Source organism: Fundulus heteroclitus, chromosome 9 (genome assembly GCF_011125445.2).
Source record: "Fundulus heteroclitus isolate FHET01 chromosome 9, MU-UCD_Fhet_4.1, whole genome shotgun sequence".
Classification (NCBI taxonomy): domain Eukaryota; kingdom Metazoa; phylum Chordata; class Actinopteri; order Cyprinodontiformes; family Fundulidae; genus Fundulus; species Fundulus heteroclitus.
In genome coordinates this window covers 17165861-17191584 of record NC_046369.1, presented here as the reverse complement: position 1 = coordinate 17191584, position 25724 = coordinate 17165861, and the positions used below count along the sequence as shown (strand labels likewise).

Genomic DNA, 25724 nt, shown 5'->3' with positions numbered 1-25724 from the left:
ACACCACAAGGTTGTAACGGCCTCAGAAGTGATGAACGACCCTTTTTTATCCCAGTCCCCCTTTCCCGCCGTATTACTGTAAGATGTCTGAAACTATCAATGAGCTGAGCATCTCACAAGTCCACAGCCTGTCACAGACGACATTGTTAATTAGCGCTGAGGAATCAGAGGGGCCTTGTCTGAGCTGTTTTGAAAGGACGGGATCAGATTAGACCATTTTGCTCCACATTTGTTCTCTCTAATACTATCTAGCAAGCAGAGATCATAGTAATGGTGGGTGGCTCCCTGTGGGCCCTCAATACCAGATTTGCATCCCAACAGAAAGCAGCTGAAAAAGACCAGAAAAAACCCATGAGCATTTCATCAAAAATAGTTGGCAATCCAAACTCGGGAGTGAAATCAGAAATATCCTACTCCTGGGATTATTAGTTCTCATATCTGCCATTAGTGTTCCTTTTTTTTTTGTTGAGATTTAAATGACAGAGCAATTTGAGATGACAGGAAAATCCGTTTCAGCCTCAAATTAGAAGATGACTTTACTCATTCTGAAACAAGGTAGGAAAAAATTAAGATACACAAGAATGTACTCCAACTACTGACTTGAAAATACCCTAAGGATTGGTTTTGATTTCTTTTAAAATTATTTATTTATTTTAAAAAAAAAAACTATTTAAAACAGAAACTGCCACTGGATGTCATATTTCATACATATTTAGAAGGACTGGGATGTCACTTTTTTAGCAGCTGAAATAAACATTGCTAGTGGCGCTTTATATCATCTTCCTCAAATTAAAATTAATTCTGTCGAGGCTTCATAACACAACTTCATTAAATTGATTTTGATGCTCTCTGCAAGTCAGTGGACGGAAAAGGAGTGCAATGGATCCACTTTTTAACATCCAGTATGTTAGTTCTGTGTTGTTGCATCACTAACAATGTTTAGCATTTAATGAAAATCGCTTCTGTATTGAGACAAGATGACATTTAATCTTACAGTCGTGATTTATAATTAATCATTTATAATTATCTATCACACAGGTTATATTGGGACCTGGGGTTCGTGATATTTATAAATTATATACAATAAATATTTTATCAAGAATTAAGCAGGGCTATTTGGTTTCAAATCATATCTGAAACCTTGAGCCTTAAACTTTAGCCTTTTGTTGTTCAGACAGATGTAAAACTAACCTTTAACTTAACTTACTGAATCACATTCAAAATCCAATGAAAATAATTAAAAAGATTTTTTTTTTTTATGGTGGTGTCTTTCAAAGACACCACCTTTGGAGAGTATTATTGGGGTATGGATCAATTTTCATACCTAGCTACTTCATCTTTCCTCTGTAATAAAGCAGACACATATCGAATGTGAACTGTGATCTACAGAACCGTCTTTCTGCAGGTCGCTTAAAATGTCCTCAAAGGACCGTACGTTTGGTCAAAGCAAACTTTTATCCAGTACTAGAACCTCACTAGGTTGCTGTTGTTGACTGAATTATTTGATTGATAGTAAATGTGAATGTTTCGCTGTGATGAGACTAAACATAAGGTTTTATTGAAGGTGTTCTTCCAGCTGTACTTTTCACTTCAAAACAAACATAAATGAACAGCAACAAATTGAACCATATTTACAACTCTGATGAGTTTCAACAAAGATAAGTAAGTTAAAAAACAAGATTTTATTACATTTTTATCCAGATGGTGAAAACATATATAAAATGCCTGTATAGGCTGTATGATGTTTGTGTGAACATTTAAAAAAGATTTTATTTTTTTTGTCTAAACCAGTACAACCGTTTAACTAGTGTCAAAATCCTTTTATTTAGTCAAAAATAGATATATTAAATAAATATATCAAATAATATATTAAGAGGTTCACATTGGTGTGACAAGGCTTTGGGGATTTTTAATTTATGAATTTATTGATTTAACTTAATTACACCTCTTTGTACATTTCGATGCACCCACCACATACTGTTTTTAACCAGTAAGATTGTTTGCCTATATGTGCATTTCTCTTTTTTTAATGAAACAGAATTATTGTATCTGGTAGACACTGATGATGTATCTTGCTTTAGCTGTAGGAGACAAGAGGAGTGCTAGATGTAGCACCTTTCATATGTACTGACACCCAAACAGCAGGGAGACTTGCCTTAGAAATATGTAAAAAGAACAGGTTTTAACCTCCCTAACCAAGCCAAGTTCAAAATATTACAGATGACATTAATTAGGGTGAATTAATAATAGTGGTGTCACAGGATTTTTTGGTTAGGAGTACTGAAATGCCATGATGTTTCTTGTTAAGGTGAATTAGTTTTCTCAAAGTGCTAATCAGTTGCTGTTAGCATGATACTTAACTGGGTAAAAAATAACATATTACTATAAACCCTGGATATAAAATAAGAGGGCTTTAAAATTAAAACTGGTGTATCTACATCCTTGACTCTGATTTGAAACATAAAGTGGAAGTACTACCAGTTTTGCTGTGTTGTAGTAGTACAGCCTGCTATAGGCATAAAACCTTTATTCATTTTGTCTCAACAAAATTAGGAGCATGTTCCATGATTTTCTTGGCATTAGGATTACTTCAGAATTACAAAGGCATAAGATCTTCGATATATAAAGGTGTCAAAACTGAACTGAACAGTGGATGGTGATAACAGGTCTTCTTTGAAAGACTGTTTGTGATTTGCAAAACCTTTACTCGATGTATCTAAACAAAAAAGGGGATTCTTACTCTACCCATAAATGTTGCTCATTTGTTCTTGTTCTCTTAAACCCTCTATCGTGTATCGTCCCATCTTGTGAGCTGGGTGAATCATTATAACCATATTTATTAATGTAATATATATAATGTAAGTCAGCTTTTTGTCAGGATAAAAAAAAAATAATTAACCAGTCTTTTGTTGTTGTTGTTGTTGTTGTTGTTGTGGAAAATAATACAGTGGACCTTCCTGATAAAGACATGAAAGCCACATTCATAGACAACTGGTGGGATTTTGCCGTCTTCTACAAAGAGCAAGGCGGACGCTGAAAACCACAGACAATATTGCGCTGTTGGATGGGATTAAGGCATTTTGTACTTTTTCATTGCATTTGCTCACAATGCAATAAAACAGACTATTGTCCTCTATTCAGCTTTAGTAGCATTAAGCTTAATGCTGAAATAATGACAAGACATTGTCAGGATTCAGAAAAGAAGAGTACACTGGAAACGTTATTTGTCTGTGGTCTAGTATCACAGGTGAACCTAGAAAGCATTATTTTACAATCAAAATTATGTTTGATTGAAATCTTGACATCAATTTGTAATTTTTGTTTGAATTGAAGAACTTTTCTTATAAAAACCAGAACTTTTGCACTGTAAGAAGTCTTGATGGAAAAGAGCAAATTCAATTAATCTGGGTTAATTTTTTTCCTCACTTTGTACTTGGACAAATTAGAACCGATACTGCAGAGAGACTCTGTAATTGGATTCTGGGTCTTACTAGCCAATAAAACAGCTTTTTTTAAACTGCTGCTGTAACTTTGGCCATTATTTTCTAGACATATGACACTAGTCGCTTTTATATGGGTACTTTCTGACCCTTTACATTCTGCTGTAATTGCTCTTAATGTTATGAATGCAGTATAATTAAAGTGACATTTCCCACGTTCACATTTGCTGCCATGGGGGCAGCAAGTCAACTTAATGATGAATACTGTATGTAAATGTAAATCTGTCTGCCCCACTTCTGGTGACAGAGTGAGATGTATGCCTTTGACCAGATGTATTGATATTTCCTGCTCCTGAGATCCAGCTAGGTTGAACCAGAGGTCAATCCAGGGGACCAATTTGTCGGTAAATGCAGGCTCATTCCCCTCACTGGTTCCAGTCAATAGTGTTTGACCTCATGTGAAAAACAAGAACAGAGCAAGTGGTATGCCCATGACATGGGAGTCAAGAATAAAAATAAATAAATAACACATGTCGCCATCATTGCTTCTGTTATTCATGCATCAGTAATGGTTGAACATCGATAGGCTCAGAGAGGATGAAGCCCGCTGGATTTAGAGTAGAGGGCTTTTACAGAGGAGCGGATAAGGGTTAGGACTTTTTAGGGATCTAACACATTTGAGATATTATCAGCCTCTTATTCATAAGGCTTAAACACTTTGGAGTGTTCACTGTTTTTGTGACCGTACAGGGCGCACACAGATGAGTAGTTCCAAATAGCAGTTTGAAATCTGGACCCCACTCACATAAAATTGGATGTGACTTTATAACATACTAGCTGGTTTTACTTCACTGCTTTTTTTTTTTAGTGTTTCATACAACCTCAACCTAGGTGCTCTTGAACTGTTTTGATTGTTTTTGAAGCATCACAATTGGAGCTTAACCTCTGCTGCAAACTGAGGCTGTGCTCAGAAGGATGTTGCTTTAGTGTGTTGCATGTAATTTCCATTTAACGTCCCCAAATTGACTCAGTTGTGTTTCAGAAAGGAAAATTTAACGTGGCATTTTTTTGAGAGCTGTAGGTTCTGTTGCTACGGTCATACTACGTTGTATGTATGAATGTGAAGCCTTAGGAAATTATAAAGTAAAAGATTTTATGGCTAAAAAAAAGGCTGAAATGAAAAATCACAATATCTTTTTTTTTTTTTTTTTTTTTTTTAATTTAAGAAAAATATATGTGAGATTAAGTTTCAAAATCATGTTGTTGTTTTTTTGTGAAAAACAGAACTCTAAGCATTCACATAATGTTGATGCATTAGTTATAGTTTCTGCCAAAGATTTTGTTAATATTTAACATCAATTATACGATGTAACATAGACCGTACATTACTGTGAAAGTAAACTACTAAAGTCCATAACTAAGATTCATGTATAGTTTATGTTACATCTTATAATTAAAGAGGACTTATTACAGTCTTCAAATGTGGTCACACTTGGGTATAAAGAATCCAAAACACACATCTAAACCGGTTTTAAAATAGGCTCAACAATAGTCTATTTTATCTATCTGTGGACTAAGATTAAAGACCAGATGCGTGTCAGGAAGCCAACCAATTTAAATGGATTATACTTACCAAAAACAGTGGTCAATTATCCAGCCAGAATTATGCCAGAAGCTAGTTGGTGTTGAAAGCCACATGGCTTCTGTGTGTGTGGGACATTTATCTAAATACTGGTAGGGATATGTGAAAACATTTGAGCAAATTTATCCACATTTTTTCCTGTATGTGTGAAGTCAAGTTTAGCCTTTAAAATTCATTGAAATTGTGTGTTGTAGAATCACCCCCCCCCCACCTACACACACACACACACACATCCTTGTTTAAAATACAAAGTGAGTACTGTGCCTTGACTCCCATTAACTTCAATTCATTTTCAAGCCTTTTTATGGCCTGACCCCCACCCTAATCCTAATGCTTTACCCTGACCTTAACCTAAACCTAATTGACACCTAGTGCTAAATCTAGCCCCTAGCTCAGGAAAAAAAAGGTCCTCACTCTCTTTCAAAGTCCTCCGTTTACTAGTAAAATGAGAACAAAAATGTTCTCGCTCAACTGCAAGCACACATACACACACAGACATAAACAAAACTGTTCAAATTACTCATACGAAAACCAACATCAATGTTGCACACATGCCCATGATGGGTGTATGTAAACATCTCACAAGAGTTGTATTTACCACACACTGTAGGTAAAATGCACAGGTTCCCAACTTCTTGTCCCCACCCAGCCTTCGGTGCAAGCTGAAAACGACATGGATTGTTTAACATTTTCATTTCTACATTAAAAATATTTTCATATCCAACAAATTATTCGAATTTGCATCAAGCACTATTATTAACACTCAGAGCTACACTCGTAGGGCTTTGTGAGTTTAATGGAATTGCAGATAATAAAGTATCTTTTGAAAGACCACTACAGACTCAGTTTAAAGCCATTTGCATACATTTTGAGCTGGTAAATTAATCTTCACTAATAATGGTGGAGTGGTTATTTAAATTCAAACTTCTTGCACTCTGAAATACATCAACCTGAGATGTTTAAATTGCATATGTTTGACACTGTTTATGCATATTTGTGTTTGCCCCCCAAAAAAGAACACTTCACAACGGCGCTTAAGGCTTTGCACTTAAATTTTTTAAATCGCATGCCAGATATGATGGAGAATCCTAATACTTGAACCATACTTACTGGATTTATCATTGTCATGTTTTAAAGAGTATTTCAGGCAAGCTAGACATCATCTATATCCCTTCTAGTTTTCTTGAATTATATGTATTGAAGCCCATTCATTGTGAATGCATAACTAAGCATAAGACACATCCCTTCTGTTTTAATGCCCCCATCTGCTGCCAGAGCCTATACATGTCAGAACACAAGCATCACAATTACACATTTCAACTCCCCTCCTTGTGTCTCCCTTAAATACAGTCACCAAAATCACTGCAGCAGACATTAGTGACTTAGTTTTTGGCCTTTTTTCATGCAGTCCATTTTTCAGCGCGACAGATGGAGGGTATTAAGAATTAATTACCAACCCTACAATTAGTTTGCCAGTTTCAGTGTAGAAGGGATTCATTCTCATTCCTCAGTGTTAAGAGGGTCACAGAGGGTCGCGTCATTAGTGCTGTGTTGTTTTGTTTTGTTTAGTTTCCTGTCTTCTGGGTTGTTCTTGACTTAGTAGCCGGATATCCATGGGTGCTTTCATTTATTTGTGGTGTTAAACTGATAAATTAGTGTCGTCATACCCAAATAAACCAGACTATATTTGATGGTGTGGGTGTGTGTGCGTGTGTGTGCAGAACCTCTGCCTTCATAAAGTACTGCGAAAAATCTCCATCTGGATCAATAGTGATCACTTCAGGACACTTAAGCTTTTATCTGAACCTCCCACAGGCATTCCAAAACAAGGTAGTGAAGGTGCATTCACTGCACGAGGATCCATCCTGGCAAAATAACAAAATATTTCAAATGTGACAGTCAAACAGCCTGTGGGCGTGCGGTATTAAAAGTAGACTTTGACTTAACAGTGAGTAACGTAAACATACGGCGAGTGCCTCCGTTGAACAGCGCCGGCCATCCGCTCAGCCTCCATTCTTGTGCACTCCTTCAGTTCGAAGTAATCCACTGCACATGCTAATCACTTGGCAATTGATCGGACCCCTTTTGCTCCACCAATTTCTGTAAACCACCGAATTGATCGAAGAGAAATCAATTAACAGCTCAGAGAAGGTAAATATGAAGAAAAAATATGGATCGCTCTGCATATAGTGTGACCATCCGAGCAAACACTGGCAGCGGTTCGTGCGCCGGCGCCGAGATGCTCAGCATGAGCAAATTCCAATCAGGTCTGACATCCTCAGGTTAACGGGTGATAACCTGGGAGTCTGCATTGATACATTTATCCTATATCTATCATGAAGAAAATGCCCTTAACTCACTACATTCAGCTGTGCTGCCTTATCAGCTGCTTAATGGAAATTGACAAAGGGGAGCTGTTTTATCATATTCCCATATACATAACAGTTGAGAATTGATGTTTTAAGAGGCTCCAGTGGAAGGAAGTGAGTGCATGAGAGCCAGCAGGAAGTGTATTGATGCAGCAGCTCACAGAGACTCGAGCCCGTTGCAAGGCTTTCCTCATAGCTGGTTAGATTGTCGCTGACATCACAGGAACCAGTCGGCCCGCTGACTCAGCAAAAATCCCCCAGCCTGAAGCTGGACTTCCTGAGAAATAAAACCGTGATAAGCATTAAAAAGAGTTAGGAAAAAGAGGGGGCGGTGGGGGGGGGGGGGGGGATTATTAGAGAGTGTGGGTGAGAGAGACGCAAATATGAAAGCGAGATTATTACACAGACAGTTGAGGCGTAGAGAGGAAGAAACGAGTATGCATGAACTCACAACATGCTGACGCCATTTGTTTGCATCCCCGTGCATTTTATTAAGCCTTGAACATTAAAGAGATTTAGTGGGAGCAGCTGAAATCATGGGGTAATTATGCTGTTGGAAATGCAGTGATTAAAAACACTCTCTGTTCACAGCCGTGTTGTATGTCGGAGATTTGTGTTTCTCAAAATACGCTGATGTCCATTTATCTTCAAGATTTAAAGAAAAATACATTTAGGAGCTGACAAAAGGACATTTCTCTATCAGAAGGGGGTATAAACTTAAAGGACGTCACGTGTGAGCTGATTGATTAACAGTGAGCACAGACACAGAGGCCGAACCTTTTACATTCTTTCATTGCCTTGTCCTAGCTCCTCGTCCCATGCTGAAGCCATCCTGAATCTTCGAAATATGCATATTTTTATTACCCTGAACGTTGTGCTCAAAGAGTTGACTTTCTGTCGGGATGTCAAATTTGCTCGTCTAATTTTCCAGTTTTAGAAATTAACAAAAATATTTTAATCACATCTACTAAACAATACTGACTGTTACTATTGTAACAACTGTTTACATGCATCTTGCACTACTCACCTTGACTGAATATTGATTTGACTGTTTATTCACATTTGTTTACATATACATTTGCAATACCGTACCTGTATATCATGCTCACAATTCTACCTATAGTAATAGCCATCTGTACATATATTCATAGTACATGCAAACTCTGTTATAATAACAATCATCTGTATATTATGCTATTTTACATATCTGTAAAACTCTACTCATAGTAATATCCACCTGTATATTATATTTGGTACATATCCAGCTGTAAATTTAGTTCACAATACTAGTTATCTATATATTATACTCACAGGGCAAATCTATCAGTAAAATTCTGTCTATAATAGTATAAATCTCTATATTATTCAGTAAAAACCCATGTCCTGTACTTATGGAACCATTGTTTATCCTGCACTTGCTGCTATTACACTTCTGGTTAGACCTAAACTGCATTTTGTTGCCTTGTACCTGTACCTGTGTAATTACAATAAAGTTGAATCTAATCTAATCTAATCTACAATCGGGCCTGATTTAAAATGGTGATTGATGTGTCAAACCCAAAAACTGTAGACCTGTGTTTTCACTCAATGGAGTTAAAGCGGTTTGAAAACCTTCGCCTAGAGATGTTTTTTTTCTATAAGGGTAATCTGTTTATATTCTGGGTTCCTACCTGAGTAAAAGGAATACGATACAGAAAAATCCTCAACTCTGCTTCTGAATGGCTGATGGGGCCATCTGACGGAAGCTGCCAGTTCCTGTGAAAGCTGAGGACTGATACACTCAGAGCGAAGAGAAAGAAAGAGAACGAGCAAGAAGGCTTGGCCAACTTACTCAGAGCTAAACCTGGTCAACTTGTCAGAGTTGTTTGCTATGAATGAATTTTTGTTTTGCGTTTCCTTCATATAAATTTCTGCTCTTGAGAGACCTAAAGCAGGAAAACATCCAAAAACCTTTGCCAGAAAAAACACAGCTAGCCTCTCCTGTCACAGACCGACATTTGGCGGCATTCTGAACAGCTGTTATGCCAAGCTTTTCCCCGTCAGCCAAGCTATCTGTCAGGCATCGCATTCCTGTCCAGATCATTGATGGGCCGACACAATGAGATCCAGGCCACAGTAACGCCCTTTTGCTTCTTCTAGAGCAGTTTTCTCGTGCGTATAAAACAGTGTGTGAAACCGATGACTCCAGGTGTGTCTGAAGCTTCTTCCTTTCTTTTTATCCTCTCCAGAGCGGCCCCTCAAACCTGTTTTAGGTTCTACAGTTCTACAATAGTAGACTTGAAACCCCTTATCTTTAAACCCCTGTGAGACCGAGACTCTTTAGATAAAAAATGTATAACATTTTGAAGATTTGATGCATTATCATCAAACTGTCATTTTTTTCCCTGCAGTAGCAGTCTGTAGGGTTATGTTTCAATTTATCCTACTTTTTGACAAAAAAAAAAAAAATCTGCCTTCTTCTATAAGTTTGTAATAAAAAAAAAATCACTCGAGAGCAAAACATGGAAATAATCCTGCAGACAAAAACATTATAGTTTTTTTAAAATATAGATTATTGGATTGATTATGGAGCATATTATTGACCTACATTAATATCGTTTAGCCTAGCTTATCAGTTGTGACACCTGCTTAAAGCCTATCCTTGAATTAAAGTGTAGCAAGGATGCCATGGCGTCAAAAATCTCCGATTCTCTCTTAAGACGTATTCATTTCAAATGAATAAATAAGAGGAGGCGGGGTGGAAGCAGCGTGTCATGAGAGAGTTAATCAGCAGGGAAAGGATCAGTAACTGCAGAGAAAGCCGGAAATGTCTCCTCGGTTAGGATTCCATCCTTTTCGTTCACACTGGGCCCAGGTCTCTCTCAAGTGTCCAGATACCCCACAGAGGTGTTGATTAAGTCAAGCTGAAGGCCAGAGCCTGCCTGCGATCAAGAGCTTCCAGCTCGCTCGGTGAGTTATCAGGTGACCCGTCACTCGCTCGTTCGCTCTCCTTTCAGATACAGATGCTGAGAGGAGCTATTACAGCCGGGCCCAAAAAAAGCATTCGGCTGGGTGTCGATAACCGGCAGGTACCGGGACGCGGGGGGGAGGCGAGGGAGCCGAGCTGTGAGGCTACGGCAGTGCTGGGAGGCAGAGGAGGGTAAATGATCTCTGAAGGCCATCTTATTAATGGAGGCTTTTCATTACTAGCACTAATGCAAATGATTGGTGGGGCTAATGAGCTCCAAGGTGTGAGTGAACGAGGGCTCTGTGCAGCAGCACTCTGTGATAATCATAACGGGAGACAGAGGTGATGAGTTTGAACATCATATTTTGTCATGATGAACACTTTGCTTGTACAAGAACAGAAGGAATAGAAAGAGAAATGGATGAATGAGCTGATGGGATGGCGAGTCAATTGTGCGCCAACTTAATATGGCAGCCTGCTACAGGCAAGAGGCAACAAGATGAATGGTGAATGGGGAGGTTGTATTTCACTGTCAATGGCTTGAGGTGAGCTAAGGCATGGAAAATGTCTTGATCACCTTCCATGAAGTGCTCTCATGCTCCGTGTTTAAGTACTGAGAAGGTAATAAAGCTTGCCATATAATTTCAATATTTTGCAGCTCCTTATTGCAAAGCCTGAAGTATTGCACGGTATTAATTTACCCTCTTTAACTTCTACTGTTTGCTGCTGTGTTTTAAACACTCCTGGTGGCTGCTGTGGATCTTGCATGTAGAGGGATTTAGCCCCATTTACACACCATGGTGTGTACAGGATCAGTTCTGCCTCAGGAGTCTCTTGTGGCCCCCATCTGGGAATCCTTGTGGAGGACAAGAGGCCGCTGAATGATGGTCAAGGGCATTAAACCCCTCCTCCGACTCCTGCTCACACGAGCCCTTTCCGGAGCTGTCCACGGGGTATTAGGATGATGCCTGGCTGGCTGTCGTGTCTGTGCCGCTAAAACAAAACCTCCTTAGAGGACACCACCAACTCGAGGGATGTATCGTAAATAAATTAAATTGAGAATGAAAGCAATTAAAAAAAAACAAAAAAAACGCTTAGTTGCTTGTTTCACCCCCATCATGGTGTCAAAACAAGCAGGCCGAATGGAAGTTTTCCAGTGAAGGCAAATCTCAATATTTTTTTTAATTTTCGTTCTACAAGTATATAACCAGTTTTACTGCACTATGCAGAAACCTCGAATTGAATTGCAGTAAAATTAAATAAGTGCAGGGTTTCCGCGCGGTAGTAAAAGGTAGTAAATGAAAAGAGCTCAAATTAAGGCCAGTAAAAAGTAGTAAAAGGGAACAAACAGAACCTGACTTGGTAGTAAATATTCCGTCACCAATTCAATATATTCTGACATTTCTATTGATGCTGACTTTCTGTTTTAAGTTTAACTATAAAGTCTGTGTGAAAAATTATTACTACAGCAGGACCTGAGCCGACGTTGTTAGAGTCGATTGCTTCTGCTGTCCGATCTGCAGTGCGCATGAGCGCTGTTGGAACCACTAAATATGTTGAAACTAGCGAATCATTTCGCGCCTCACCATGGGAAAATGTACGTTTTGACAACTTTGGTTCCATTTTCTTCTCTCAAAGCTCACTCTTTCATCCTACCTGTCTCCTCCTTTGTGTCCAATGACTCCCCTACACTTCTATAATGGGGGCGACCTGCCCGGCTAACAAGACCCCTCCCTCCAAGAAGCTAACAGCATGTTGTAAATTATGAAGTATCTGTACATGTTCACGGTTAATATTGTTAAAATTATTAGCCTAAGTAGCACCAGATCGCATTCTAGACTTTTTCTGTCTCAATGTTGCCGCTCCTTTCAGCTCTCCTTGTCTGAGTCACATGTGGCGTTTTGCACTGCAGGTCAACGCTCCCACCAGAAGAGAGCGAGCAGAGTCGCCTGCTGCTTTGACAAACAAATCTGCGTTATATAAATCCACCAAATTTCATACGATGGCTACTCTAAAACCGCCCACAAAGGTGGGAATACTAACTTTGTGGGCCGTGGAACCCAAACATACGGCGGTCATCAGAGAAATAAGTGCTTATATGACCCAACTAGTTATCCCAGACAGAACGTGCATACGTCGTATTGGGAGCGCGTTTGCCTAATACAAAGGAGGATGACCGCGTCTGCTTAAACATGATTCATAAACATTAATACTGAAAATAGCACGTTCTCAACAAATAAACGACTCTGTGGTCATTTTCAGGTGTCCCACAAAAATACAGTTTGCTCTGATTATCTCACATCAGCACATTTCTGTCAGCTGGAAACAAAATGCCACCTTCCTGGGTCTGAAAACAGATGGCTGCTTTATTCTTGCAAAAACAATTTTTTTTTTTAGAGCGCATGAATGGATCAGAAACAGATCTCCAATATAAGAAAACAAGCACTGAATAAAGTTACACTGAAAATTATTGTAAACTGTGGCATATCTAGATTTAAAGAGATTTTCATTCAATAAAGATGTAAGAAAAAAGATAGAGACAAACACAAAAGTAGACCGAAAGATGGATAAATAAGGGAAAGATGGAGAGAGACGGAAGCTGACTGCTCATACTGCGGTATTCTGCCATAGTAATGGAAAGTTAGGTGGAGGGAAAATCTTTACCACCCCCCCTGCCTCCAAGACAAAATTCCTAGGGGACACACCACTGTCCACCATTTGTCTCTTGCTTGTCTTCTATGTCTGTCTTTTTTCTTTCTGATTGTATTTATGTCTATATTTCCATTAAATTATCATTCTAAATGCGTACTTTTAAAATGTTGAAAATAAGACAATGTGAATCAGACATGTTTCCATCTTCTGGTTTCTAGGAATTTAACCAGGTGGCGTGACACATCATGTCGTCATATGTTGACGTTACGCTGTAACAAACAGGATGTAGAGGTCACTAACTAACCATCTCTTCTTTAGTGCATTTACAGTTTTTCGAAAAAAGGAAAAAATCAAGTCAAGCGAGCGGAATTTTATTTGTGGGGCAAAATTTAGGTTAATTTCAATTCTGCCAATTCCATCAACCTTTTCTAATGTGATGTTTCAAAATACGCATTAAAAAGGTTTGATGCAAATACAACTTGTGTGTGTGTGTGTCTGTGTGAGAGGGAGCGCTTTACTCCGTCCATATTGTTTGTATTTCTCTCTTCTCTCAGGACTGTCTCTCGCCTTTCCTCTGCCATCTCACTCCGCCCAGCACGCTCTCTCTCGCTCTTTCTCAGTCTGACAATAATATTAAATGCCATCGGCTGATGAATGCTGAACTGTTATATATAAAGGTTTCACCACTATTATTAAAATTGCAATGGATTTTTCATTTTGGAGCATGTTCACACTGCCATCTGTTATCTGCGTTGCAGGTGATGTTAGTTGCTTGATGTTTTTCCCACTGATTATTTAGTTTGAGCATTTGCCATGTTATTAATATTCTATTAGGAACTTTGGCTTTTGAAATTTGAATGTCATTGGATTTGTGTTTATATTCTTAAAAAAAACTCTTATTTCCTAAGTCTTCTGGGAATGAGTTTGGAATATTTGTGTGTGTGAGGTCTTCGTCAAGACAGAATCACAGTTACACCTTCTAGTAAGTGGGTGAGAGATGGGCCATCATGCATGGGTCCACCACTCCCCCCCCCCCCCCCCCAAAAAAAAAGGCTGCTTTTCGATTTTGTGTAGGTAGTAAAAATTTTATAGAGGTAGTAAAAAAAACGTACTAAAAGAAAGTAAATCCAGCTCGGAAATGCCTGTATAAACCCTGAATAAATTTAAATGTAATGTTTAAAACGGTAAAAATCAAACAAATAGGACAAAAATATAAACTGACAAAACAAATTGTTAATGGATAATGCCAGTAAAGTCAGAGTAATAAACTATGACTACTGTTATATTAACTGGTTCTATAGTATATCTGTTAAATGGCTTTACACTCCATGATTGGAGATACAATCTTCTACATTCAGCTGTAAAATGATGAAAGTATTTTGTTTTCTGCCAATTGCTGCGCATGCAACAGTAAATAATAATTTGTAAATATAGCAAAGTACTAGAAATGAAAAAAATAATTATGTTGTTTTTGAACATTTCTGTATTCATTTTGAAAAATGTTATAAATATTAATTGCTTCTATTTGTAAAGGTTATCTGAATTGTATTTATGTAATCAATTGAGCATGTACAATCATATATAGAAGTATGATTTGACTTAATTTTTATTACAATAAATTGATAAAAAATAAATCAAAAAGCCAGGTTGAAAAAATCATTAATTGGAATTATTGACATAATCTCATTAAATTAGGACATCACTACAGTTTGCGTCAAATAAATTATCTAGTTTAAAACAACATTGAAGACGTTTCCAGCTAAAACAAACTCTTGATATATCTCTATATAGTGGTCAGTAGTAAACTATTCTTAGGGCCTGTTTTTCACTATTTCTTTCTTTCTCCTTCGCCAAAGCTCTCAAAAAACAGTTCTCTCTTGATACCAACTATTTTACCAGAGCGCTGAGCGACTTTCATCTGGAGCTGGACAAAGCGCCTCGAGGCGCTCAAGTTTGTGAGCACCATCTTTAAAACTCAAAACGTCGCTACAAAAAGGGGATTTCAGCATAAGCAAAAAGCCAAAGTTACATAAAAATTTTTTTTTTACTTCACATTGCCCTCCTGCTTGTGTGGCGGTCACTCATTTCTTTTATAAATCATTTTACATATTGTGAAATCATTGCATAACACCAGCTGGTATTTGTACTGTAAATCCCGTGTATTTGTACGTGTCTAAAAACCCGAAAGCTGTTTATTAACTCCAATCAGTCAGAAATGTTGGTCAAACACACGTTGTCAAACACTGACAGATGTTTAAAATGGCTTTTAGAAAATAAGTGACAATATTAAGACCTCTATAACCCAGGATAACACGACAAATAAAGTGATTTTATGTAGTCAAACTGTCTCCCTCCAGTGTGTCGCTCTGCAGATATTAACAGTACAACAGAAGCAGGAAGAAACATTAAGTGGAAAAGATGTCTTATGTGACTTAAACAAGTGGTAATTAGATGGCTCTCCCGACTGAACCAAACTGTTTGCAGGTTTTTTTCCTGGTACTGGAAACAAAACCAGGCGTGTTGCAGCACTACAACTATTTTGGTGGGAAACCCCTTCTTTGATCTGGCTTGAAGACTCACGCCTTGCTTGGATTATCGGCAGACAAACTGGGTTTAGTATTAGAGTGGTATTTGGAGCCATAGCTAAAGAAAAAGTAACTAAACATACTTTGAAAGTAGAATATATACATCTGATATCTAAAAACCAAGTAAAAGTGGGTAGTTTTAATAAATAACTATATTTAAAAGTATGTAGGTCAGATTAAAATATTGGTAAACTTTTTTACATATCCATATTTTGGCTGTCTAATGGGGGGGGGGGGGCATTCTTTGCTCAAGTTATAGTTCAATATTTTCAGTGGCTAAACTTATATATAGCCAATAACTATGTTTATTTTTTCTGTATCAACATAAGAAATTAAGGGTTTAATTAGCATCTGATCGAAATGGAACAAAAGTATTAGTTTTAAATAAGAAAATGTGTTGTTTTTTTCCTAAAATAGTTGCCGCGAATGCTAAAGTGTTGAAAGGAGGGCAAGAAAGTAGCACACAGTTTCTGTAGAAACAGGGATTTTCCAGTGCATAACAGGATGGTGTAAGATGCAGGCTGCACTGTGTGTCACTGTTGCATATGTGCGTTTGATTCATTATCTTTGTCAACAGCCACTGAAGTTCAGGGCCTTAGCATTTGTTGTACATATGATATGTGGGTGACAAAACTGCTGTCGGCGTAGATTTGAGAGGGAGAAAGGGAACAAGGACAGGGAAATAAGTGTGGCTCATACTTCAGCAGGCTATTTAAAGCTAATGGCTGCACTCCATATTCGAGGGAGAGAACCAGGGATTGTTAGTTTCATATGACTCCCGCTACAGCTGGGAAGCCTTTTTCTTTTTTTTTTTCTTTACTTCTTTTTTTTTAATTTCAATTCTGTTGCAAAACAGTAATTGAAGCGTGTCGCTTTCATCTCCACTTATCTTCTCTGCTGCTCTCCCTTTGGAGTGCTGCTCCTCTTTGCGGCGTTGCCGCTTTGTGACACTGTTGGTTTCTCTGTGATGTATTGTCTGGGATTCTGGTCCGTTATTGTAACTTGCTGCTGATGTACATGGCAATTAAATTCTAACTCCAAAGAAAGCAGAGCCCACCCCATCCTCTCACTCTTTTTCTTGTTGTTTTTATTTATTTTTTCTCCTCCTGTGTCGTCCAGTGCTGCAGGTTCGCTCTTGAACCCTTTTCAATCAATGTCTAATTTTTCCCAGCTCTCTTTGGCTTTGATGAATCCTTCCACTGCCTCTATCTGCCTTTATTTCCCCCTCAGTTTGTACCTTCATGTTAATGAGTAGAGTGAAGGCATAGCAGGCAGTTCCTGGTTGGGGAGTTAATTAAAGTGGCAAGTTGCAGCCCACACAGTCAAAACAAAAGGAGGCTCTTGCTCTTTGCAGTGACACAGGGAGATATTAAACACCTCGAAACTTAAATGCTGCGAGGAGGCAGCTGCAGCGGCGTCACCTAACACTTCCTCTGCCGAAGCACTGAAGGGTTTATTGTTACGCTCTCCAGGCCTGTCACTGCAAACCAAAGCGGCGGACCCGTAATTACTTACCGAGTCTCTTAAAATGCTGCATGAAAAGCGGTGGAGCGAGAGCGGGCTCTGCAGCCAGAAAACGTGTTCTGACACTGATCAGATAAGAAATCAAAGTGGAAGAAAACAGTGAATTTTTTTTTTTTTTTTTTTTTTCCCCCTCACTGCCAGCCTGCCACCTGAGCTGCGCCCAAGCACGCAGGAACAGTCGCTAAAAGATTTGTTCGAGCACGGGTAGCTGTGTGCAAGCGCACTCGAGCTCGAGGTGCGGCGGGTCGGCCGAGCAGGACGGGAGCTGTTGCCATGGTTACCGTTCCTCGGCTCACTCTCGCAGCCCGGGAAAACTGTGTCATTATCCTGTACTCTGGACAGGAGGAGAGAGAAGGGATACAAAGAGAGAGGATGGGGTGGAAAAGCGGAGACAAAGATAAAAAAAAAGGCAGGGGTGGGAGGGGGGGGGGGGGGGCATCGTCAAAATTTGCACCCATATGTGTTCCTGTGTTCATTTGTTTCCTCCTTTCTCCATTACCATCCACCAGGCATGCTATGGTTTTCAATGTAAAAAAGGTAAACAACTTTAGTGCTGACAAATAATGCTGGAAAATGTCAGGTAAAAGCAGAGCAGTGTCAGGTGATAATGGGATCTGGATGTTTTCGTTTGTTTGTTTGTCTGTTTGTCCCCCCCCCCCCCCCCCCCCCCTCCTCCTCCCCTCTCTGAATATTGTTTCCCAGCAGGCTATTGACAAAATCAATTTCCAAATCATCCTGTTTAATTTGACTCGGCAGCAAACATTTACCGCCCTAATAATGACCCACACAAGTTAAATAAATACATGCTTCCCAGTACCAGTGGTTGAGGGGGATAACAGTCTTTTGTCTGAGGAGAAACAACAGTTTTATTTTTATTTTTTTAACCTCACAAACACAAAGAGACAAACTCTGTACGGCTAAGATCTCTCGTGCTCGTCTGCGCCGTGCGAGTGCGAGCCAGCGTTCGCTTATTTTGCTGTTTGTGCCACACGCCATCCACTTCAGAGGAGTTACTGTACGTTGTGAACTAATTACCTGGCAGTGTAAATAGAGGCGCCCTGCTGATATGGGCTGTTCGCCACATGATTTCCCTTGGTACAGCCGAAGCTGTTTGCACCGCCTTGCTGTGCTCCGTGTGCAGGCATGCATGTGACCTGCACACGCAGGTATATGTGCGCGCTGATGGAAAGCGTGCTTTGTAACCCGCGAGGTGGGGTTTATTGAGCTGCAGGCTAAAAGAGTGTGTCCGTGATGGCGGTAGAGGGGGGGGGGGGGGGCAGAGTAGCCCCCTCCAAATGAAAAGCTGCCCTCTACTTCTCTGTCCACCACACGCAGCTCCCCAGAGAGACCTGTTCATATTACCGTGGCTGTCTGCTGGTCAGAGAAACACAAACAGCACAAAACAAAAGCCTCCTTCTGTAGCAGCGAGAGAAAGGAACTTGTGTTGCCCTCATTTATCCTCCTCTCTTATGATAGGGATTGTTGGCCAGCAATATGAGGGGAAGGAAAGGGGGGGGGGGGGGGGTGGGAATAAGTGTTTGACTCACATCTGAAAACAGATGAGATGGAAGGAAAGTCTGTTTGACACATTTCCAATTACTTCTGCCTACTTCGTGTCAAGTCCGGTTAAAGTAAAGGTGTAGCATTTTTACAGCAGTCACAGCTAATGGAAAGTGGTGCCGGTATGAAATTGTCAGCATAACCGGAGGATTGCTACCATATTAAAAGTTGGTGTCTGATTTCTAATCTCCGTTTTTGTAAACGATAAGCAAATCCCAATTTCTTTTTGAAGAGGTATTGCATTAGAAGATATAAGAACAGCCTTATTGCCGTTAGCGGCCATTATTATTTATATTAGCAGCAGAGGCACCACTGAGTGAGAGAGCAATTGCTTTCAAACATGCTTTTTTGTACTGTTTTAATATAAAATTAATACATTGTTTATATTTTAAACTGACATTAGTATCTTACATGAATGACTTGCATAATTAGCGTGGCTAGCATTATGAAACCCTAGTCCTCGTCTGCATATTCTTGAGCAAGGGACAGCAACTTTAATGAGCCAAAGAACCCTTTTTGCCTTAGCTGTTGCTAAGAGTTGCAAAAACTTCCTTGGTCAATAAAAAAAAAAGAGAATTGATCAAGTTTCACAGATAAACTGGATTAACTAAAAACAGCAACAAAAATACACTTGTACAATAAGGGAAAATATGGACTTTCCTGAGTAGAACAGTGCGGACAACCCTTGAATCCCTTGAATAGCTCAGTAGCCCAAACGTATAAGTGGATATTACATGAAAGCAAATGAAAAGACTATTAAAACGTGTTTTTAATGTGCCTTTATAATTAAAACCAGCCATTTCTGTAACATGTTTGTTGAAAGTTGCAATCTATCATGGAGGGTCTAAAGAGCCACAGGTTGCAGATGCCTGTTTTATAAAGATGTAAAAACTTACCTTGACAATGACTTTTCTGGAATGCTGAATTAATTTCCAGATCCAGCACGTTCTAAGATTGACAGGTTGAAAGAACTAAAGGATAAAACAAGCAGCAGAATTCACAGACATGGCTTGAAAATAAAGTCTTTCTTTAAATAGCTTCTAGCATCTCCCCTACCCCAATGTCCTTTTTAAATATATGTTACTGATTAAGGTTTAAATGTTACTGTCTTGAACTATGGGATTTAATGCTAACTTACTCATCGGGTGTAGTGGGGGAGTGAGTCCAGGCTTTTGACTGGTGTATGTAAGACGTTTTATAATATACAAAAAGAACTTTGAGATTTGTTGTGGACTTTTATGTTTTACTAAATGTTTGAACTTCTAGCATTTGTCGGCTTTATGTGCCTGGTTGAGTGGCAACAGTTAAAAAATAGCTTTATAGCAAATACTGACACGTTTACAGAAATGTTCATTAATGTGTACTGTCCCTGTAAAAAAAATATAAATAAAATTAATCTCTGCACTTCCTCTGGCTTGATTTTTAAAAGCCCCAGTAACTGAATATTCAACAAGGAAATCTACCTTCATTCACAAACAGCAGGTCTAGTCACTTAACGTACCATCGGATCATCTTGGAGGACAAGCAGCAAGTGTAACGTTGGATCGTGTTCATGAATATCCAAGAGAGCGATTATGAAAATTAGTTATTAAGGGAAGACAGTGGGTTTTTAAAGGGCATTTTACTTTTATTGATTGACAAAAATCACACCTGATGATAAATGTTGTCTGAATTACGGTATAGGCTACCAAACATCTCATACAGCGATATTTTAAAGTACTTGGTGTTTTCAGAGGAGCACAAATAAAAGTTACATGAAATGGTTATTGGCTCACACTGAGAAAAACATTGCTGTTTCCTCCAAAGTGGAGAACAGGAAGTTGGCCAATGTACTACTGGAACTATCCTATACCGTATGAACCTGTGGATATTCACTGCCACATCCAAACTAAGTAGTGTTTAAAAAAATTGTAATCAAGTCAAAATGTATTCTGATTAAAGCAAGCATACAAAAGTGGTTACAAAAATATTTTGACCCTGAGAACGTCATCAGGACAAAATGTCCGGTCCAGTAAATAAAGCTGTCAGTCACGCCTCAGCGGTCAGAAAACGGTCCAATCAGATTCCACAAGAATGTAAAACCACCTTGGTGATTTTCACTTAAGGCGATATTCACTCAATGAATAAACTCATGCTTCCCAGCCTTTTTATCAAATGAACACCAAAAAAGTCCACATTTTGTTGTCTGTCAGTTTTTCATGTGCCCTTAAAATCCTCACTAAAAACCCTTCTTCTGTTGAATTTGATTATTTTCTTGTTTTCGTTTGCACATTCTCAATTTCTATGAAGGTTTTAGTCAACTTTCAGATCAAGCTGCCTCCAGCCCGTGTCTATAAGCAGCCAAAGCATTAAAATGTTGATTGCACTGACAAGCATCCGTGTTAAACTCAGCTTCGCTCCTGTGAATAACTGTGACGTTCCCCCTCACAAACCGGTTCAAATCAGTGGCGGTGGTTCCGTAAATTACCGCTCTCACCGTTCTCATTTGTGAGCCTCGAACCGAGCCGGCTGCGGATTTGGAAATAACGGGTGCGGCAGAGTGAAAGTGCAATCACAACTAATCAGAGCTTCTCTTGTTTCCTGCCCACAGCGCCCAACACTGCGCCCTATGGGAGCACAGGAAGCGCCCACGTCCCGCTGGCCTGTCGATACCTGGTCCTGGCTCTCTCCTCCTTCATCAGCGTGTACTAGCGGAGGCCGGCGCAGACACAGTGACTGTCGAGAGCATTTATGAGTCCTTTTTTTGACATTGCTGATGGCTGACATCCAATCCGGTACTGTTTGTTGGAAAGCTGAGGTGGGAAAATAATCAGCTTCTCTTTGTGTGGGGGAATTATTTTATTTTTTTTCTTTGCTTTTTGGTGAAAACTCTGTCATGTAAATGCTATGATGTTATTTTTTTTATTATTATTATCATTTTCTCTTTCACATATCCTATTTTCTTTTCTGATTGACTGGCCACTTTGTGAATTAGTGTTCACACCCCCTCACACCTCTCCGGTCATATCCACAGCCTCTCAAACGAGTTACTTTCATGCATCTTTTTTTCCCTGCGAGGCGACGGCGCAAACTTTTCCATTCATTTTTGTACATGGATAAAAAAAAGAAGCAATTGTGCCAAGTCTCTGAGTACACAGATTACCATACCAATGTTGCATTGAATGTATTATGGGCTGTTGGACAAAGGAAAGACATTTAGATTCCTAACAATAACATTTTTGATTATAGTGTGCTTAAAAAATACAGGGGGGAAAAAAGAGAGGGGGGGACAAACAAAGAACAAAAATGGCAGGGTTTTTTTTTCCGGGATTCGTGTCGCCATGCTTACTCAGTAGGTGGATAAACAGTGTTGAAGGTGTGCTTTGTTGTATTTTGGAAATGGGTCCGTCATTTACCACGCCTGCCTAGCAGCTTTGATCAGGCAGCCGTCAAAGTAGCAAAATATCCTGTATCGTATCTTTATATTTTACTAGAGTGTAGGCTTTGGTTTGAACGTGGGACCAGCTTCTCTCATCCGACCGGGAGCATTAACACAAACCGTGACTTTGTACAGTATGAATGGATGAGACATCGCTGCGCTTTTTGTTTACATTTTTCCGAAGGTACTACAGCCTACTCTCCACGCTCGTTCTGAGGGTTTCAGCAGTTTACTGCAATTAGGAGGAAAAAGCGGAGCCCGAGTTCAGCTGTTTCAGAAGTTGCACTTCTTCAGAAGAAATCTCTTTCTACAGGCGTCAGAGCTGAGCCCTTTTGTTTCTGAACTTGGTTCTTTTTAGCTGAAATCCCACAGCGGCAAACTGCAGTTTTTGGCTGGAAGTTTTGCCAGAATACTTGGATAACCAAGTCAGGAGAGAAAAAAAAAAAAGCTATGCTCTATTTTTTTTCCCCCCTTCCTAACAAAAAATATTCTCAGACGCTGAACACTTTTCCCCTCACACCAAGGGGTTGGACAGAGATGATCAGTCTGTATTAGAGTTTAAGCCTAATTAAATGGGGTAAATTTCCTTTTTTTTCCCCCAGAAAAGCTTGTTAGAGAAGCGTCCTCATTCTTAGGTACACTGCCTTGGAATTCAGCTTTTTTTTTTTTTTTTTACATTTTCTCCTATAATAACCAAAATCTTCCTTGCATTTATTTAGTTTTTATGTGATAAACCAACACAAAGTAATGCAAAACTGTGAAGTTAAAGTAAAATGAAAACAACCCGAACATGAAAATAACCCAAAAAGTGCATATGTATCCAGTCCTTAGATTTCTAAATTTTGTGGTATAGCTCCTGTGTTTCCCCCTAAATGGCTTTTGGCAAACTGTGGAGGGTTAATAATTCATCATTTAACAGTTTGATCATCTTGTCAGTATTTAAGGCAGATTTGTAGAGGGCACAACTTATACTTGTCCTATTAAAAAATGTGTCCACCTGAGCTGTAGATCATTGCATCTCCTCTATCGTTACCATGGGTCTCTTGCCAGCTTTTTTGAGTAATGTGTTTCACTTTAGGTCCTGGAACGTTTGCTGCTGTGCAATAATCCTCTTTACTTTCAGGAAGGATTGAAAACTGTTTTGCTTTATGACCGAACCCTGCTTTAAACCTGCCCAAATGTTTCTCATTTGCCTGGTCCTTGGTCTTCATGATCCCTTTTAGCCCCTAATGGACTCCAAGAAACCTCCGAGGCCTTCCCAGATCAGCTAGATTTATACTGAGGGACTCGATGTACTAACCAGGTGCACATTTTTATTCAGGGCTATCAGAGTAAAAGGGGCTGCATGCCAGACGTTTGAGATTTATATTTGTTAAAACCTCTTAAAAACTATCTAAGTTTTATTCTACTTCACAATTATGCACTACCTTGTGTTGGTTCATTCCACAAAACCCCAAATGAAACGCATTGAAGTTGGTGGTTTTTAGGTGAAGAAAATGTGAAATGTGCAAGGATTATGGATACTTTTGGAGGGCACCGTCAGCTCAACCCCATCACTAAAACAGAGATACTGTAATGCCTTAATATTCCCATACACATACATTTTCCTTTTCCTCCAAAAAGGACACATCCAGAAGCTCTCACTAAGATTCTCCTCCTTCCTGATGACCGAATGTTCATTAAACGCATCGTCCGACTTGTCTTTGACTACAAGACGGTTACAACTATTAAGTTGTAACTGTCCTCAGTATTTTATTTTTTTTTTCAAATGTGTCGGTTGCTCCAGATAGCCTACAGATGCTGTGTTTTTAGTTGAGGTTAACATGTCTGCCAGGTTGTTTGAATTTAAAGTGTGTTACATTTATGCCCAACAAACGAGGGACTACCCCATCAGGTTCACAGAGTATTTTCAGAGGTGAACTTGTGACTGAAAATCTGTAGACAAATAGCCATCGCGGTTAAAAGACTTAAAGCACAAACACTGTCATTATTTACTTGGTGGTATTTTGGTTCTTGTTTTCTTTTTGTACGGAGAATTATTTTCGGCTTGTTTTACCTACTATAAAATTACTGCACCATATGATTTTGTTTAAATGTTAAAGTATAATGGAAATGGTTCAGACGTATATTTATTCTCTTCCTTTATTAAAACGATGTATAAACACTACGTTTTGAAACATGTAAAACTGGATATATGACATTTATTTGAATGAGACACAGTATGGCATAGTTTCCAATGTCGTCAGGTTCCTTTAGATGCCATGACTGCTGTTGATTTAGGTATGTTTAAAAAGAACAATGTTTGCAATGAAATTTACCTACTTTTTGAAGCGGAGGGTGTGAACCAGTATATCAGTATTATAGAACAGAATCAATGTGTGTATATTTGGAGAAAATAGGTACCTTTTGATCTGTAGAGCCAGTGTGTAGTCCTAGTTTTTCACACACTCGCGTGTTTGATGATGTGCAGAGAGTATGGTTGTGCTGCATGTTCAAAATTAACCAGTGTTTTTAAAAGGTGGCCATTTTCCAGACCTTCACACTTTTTAATGAATGAAAGCAGGTTCTTTTTTTTCCTTTCTTTTTTTTTTTTTTTTCTTTTCCAAAATCTTGATTCCTAACCCTGGTCTGAAAATACATACCTCTACAGATCACCAGGCTGTGTTTGTATATGATTTATTACAATCAACTTGCTCTTGACTTCTGATGATAACGATTGTTGTGGCACATTGTGGTGACAGTCTGGAGTTAATGCTGGTTGCTTGTTTGAGCACTTAAGACCATGCTAGTATTCCATATGAAATGTACTGGATGTTGATTATTATTTTTTGAATATGGTATTAACAAGTCCCTTTTATCGAATCAGTATAATTTGCAATAAAAGTCTTCATGTTACAATGTAAACCCCAACATCTGAGTTAATGAGCGGTTCCCGTCGGGAATGCCAAAGAAATGACAGTGAGACAGCGTCCCTGTTGCTAATTTGACCCCATGAGGGTAGAATCGACACACCTGATTAGGATTTTTTTTTTTTTTTTTTTTACCTTCAGCATTTTGGGATGATTTAGCTAATCTACAAACAGTTTCGGGTTAGAAAAACGCAATTAAAGCCTGCGTTGATTACATCAGCTATCCTAACCCAATGGCAAATGGCTGAAAGTGGCAGATTTATACGTTTCCTAACTTACAAGGAGAAATTGCCAACAAGTGTTAATCTGTTTAGGACGTTGCTGGAAGTAACAAAGGCATGCAATGTTCTTTCATCACCAAGACTGAGAGGCACAGAAAAGGGGGTTCAGATGAGGAACTCAATGAAGCACATTCCTGCTGGACTTTGTCCCTGGGGCACCAGCAGGACATTTATGTGAGCTACAACCAGGAAGCAGAATTGACAGGTTGAATGTTTCTGTGACAACTTGATGGAGCTGGACGGCTACCTGGAGCTGCAATGTTCAAGTTATCTTCACATTTACAGTCCTTTGCAAAAGTATTCTCACCCATTGAACATTTTCCACAATTTTGCCTTAATGTATCCTCAAACTTTATGGTATTTCATTGAGACGTCATGTGAGGGACAAATGGTAGCA

General features: G+C 39.0%; 1 protein-coding gene across 1 annotated transcript in view; it reads left to right on the top strand.

Moving 5' to 3' along the window:
- The window catches only part of LOC105928627 (neuronal growth regulator 1), a 252113-nt gene extending 229529 nt beyond the window's left edge, over nucleotides 1-22584 (top strand). Inside the window, exon 10 of the mRNA XM_036141664.1 lies at nucleotides 21310-22584. Coding sequence (XP_035997557.1) covers nucleotides 21310-21410 — 101 coding nt within the window. The 3' untranslated portion in view covers nucleotides 21411-22584. The remainder of the gene's footprint in view (nucleotides 1-21309) is intronic.
- The last annotated feature ends 3140 nt before the right edge of the window (nucleotides 22585-25724 follow it).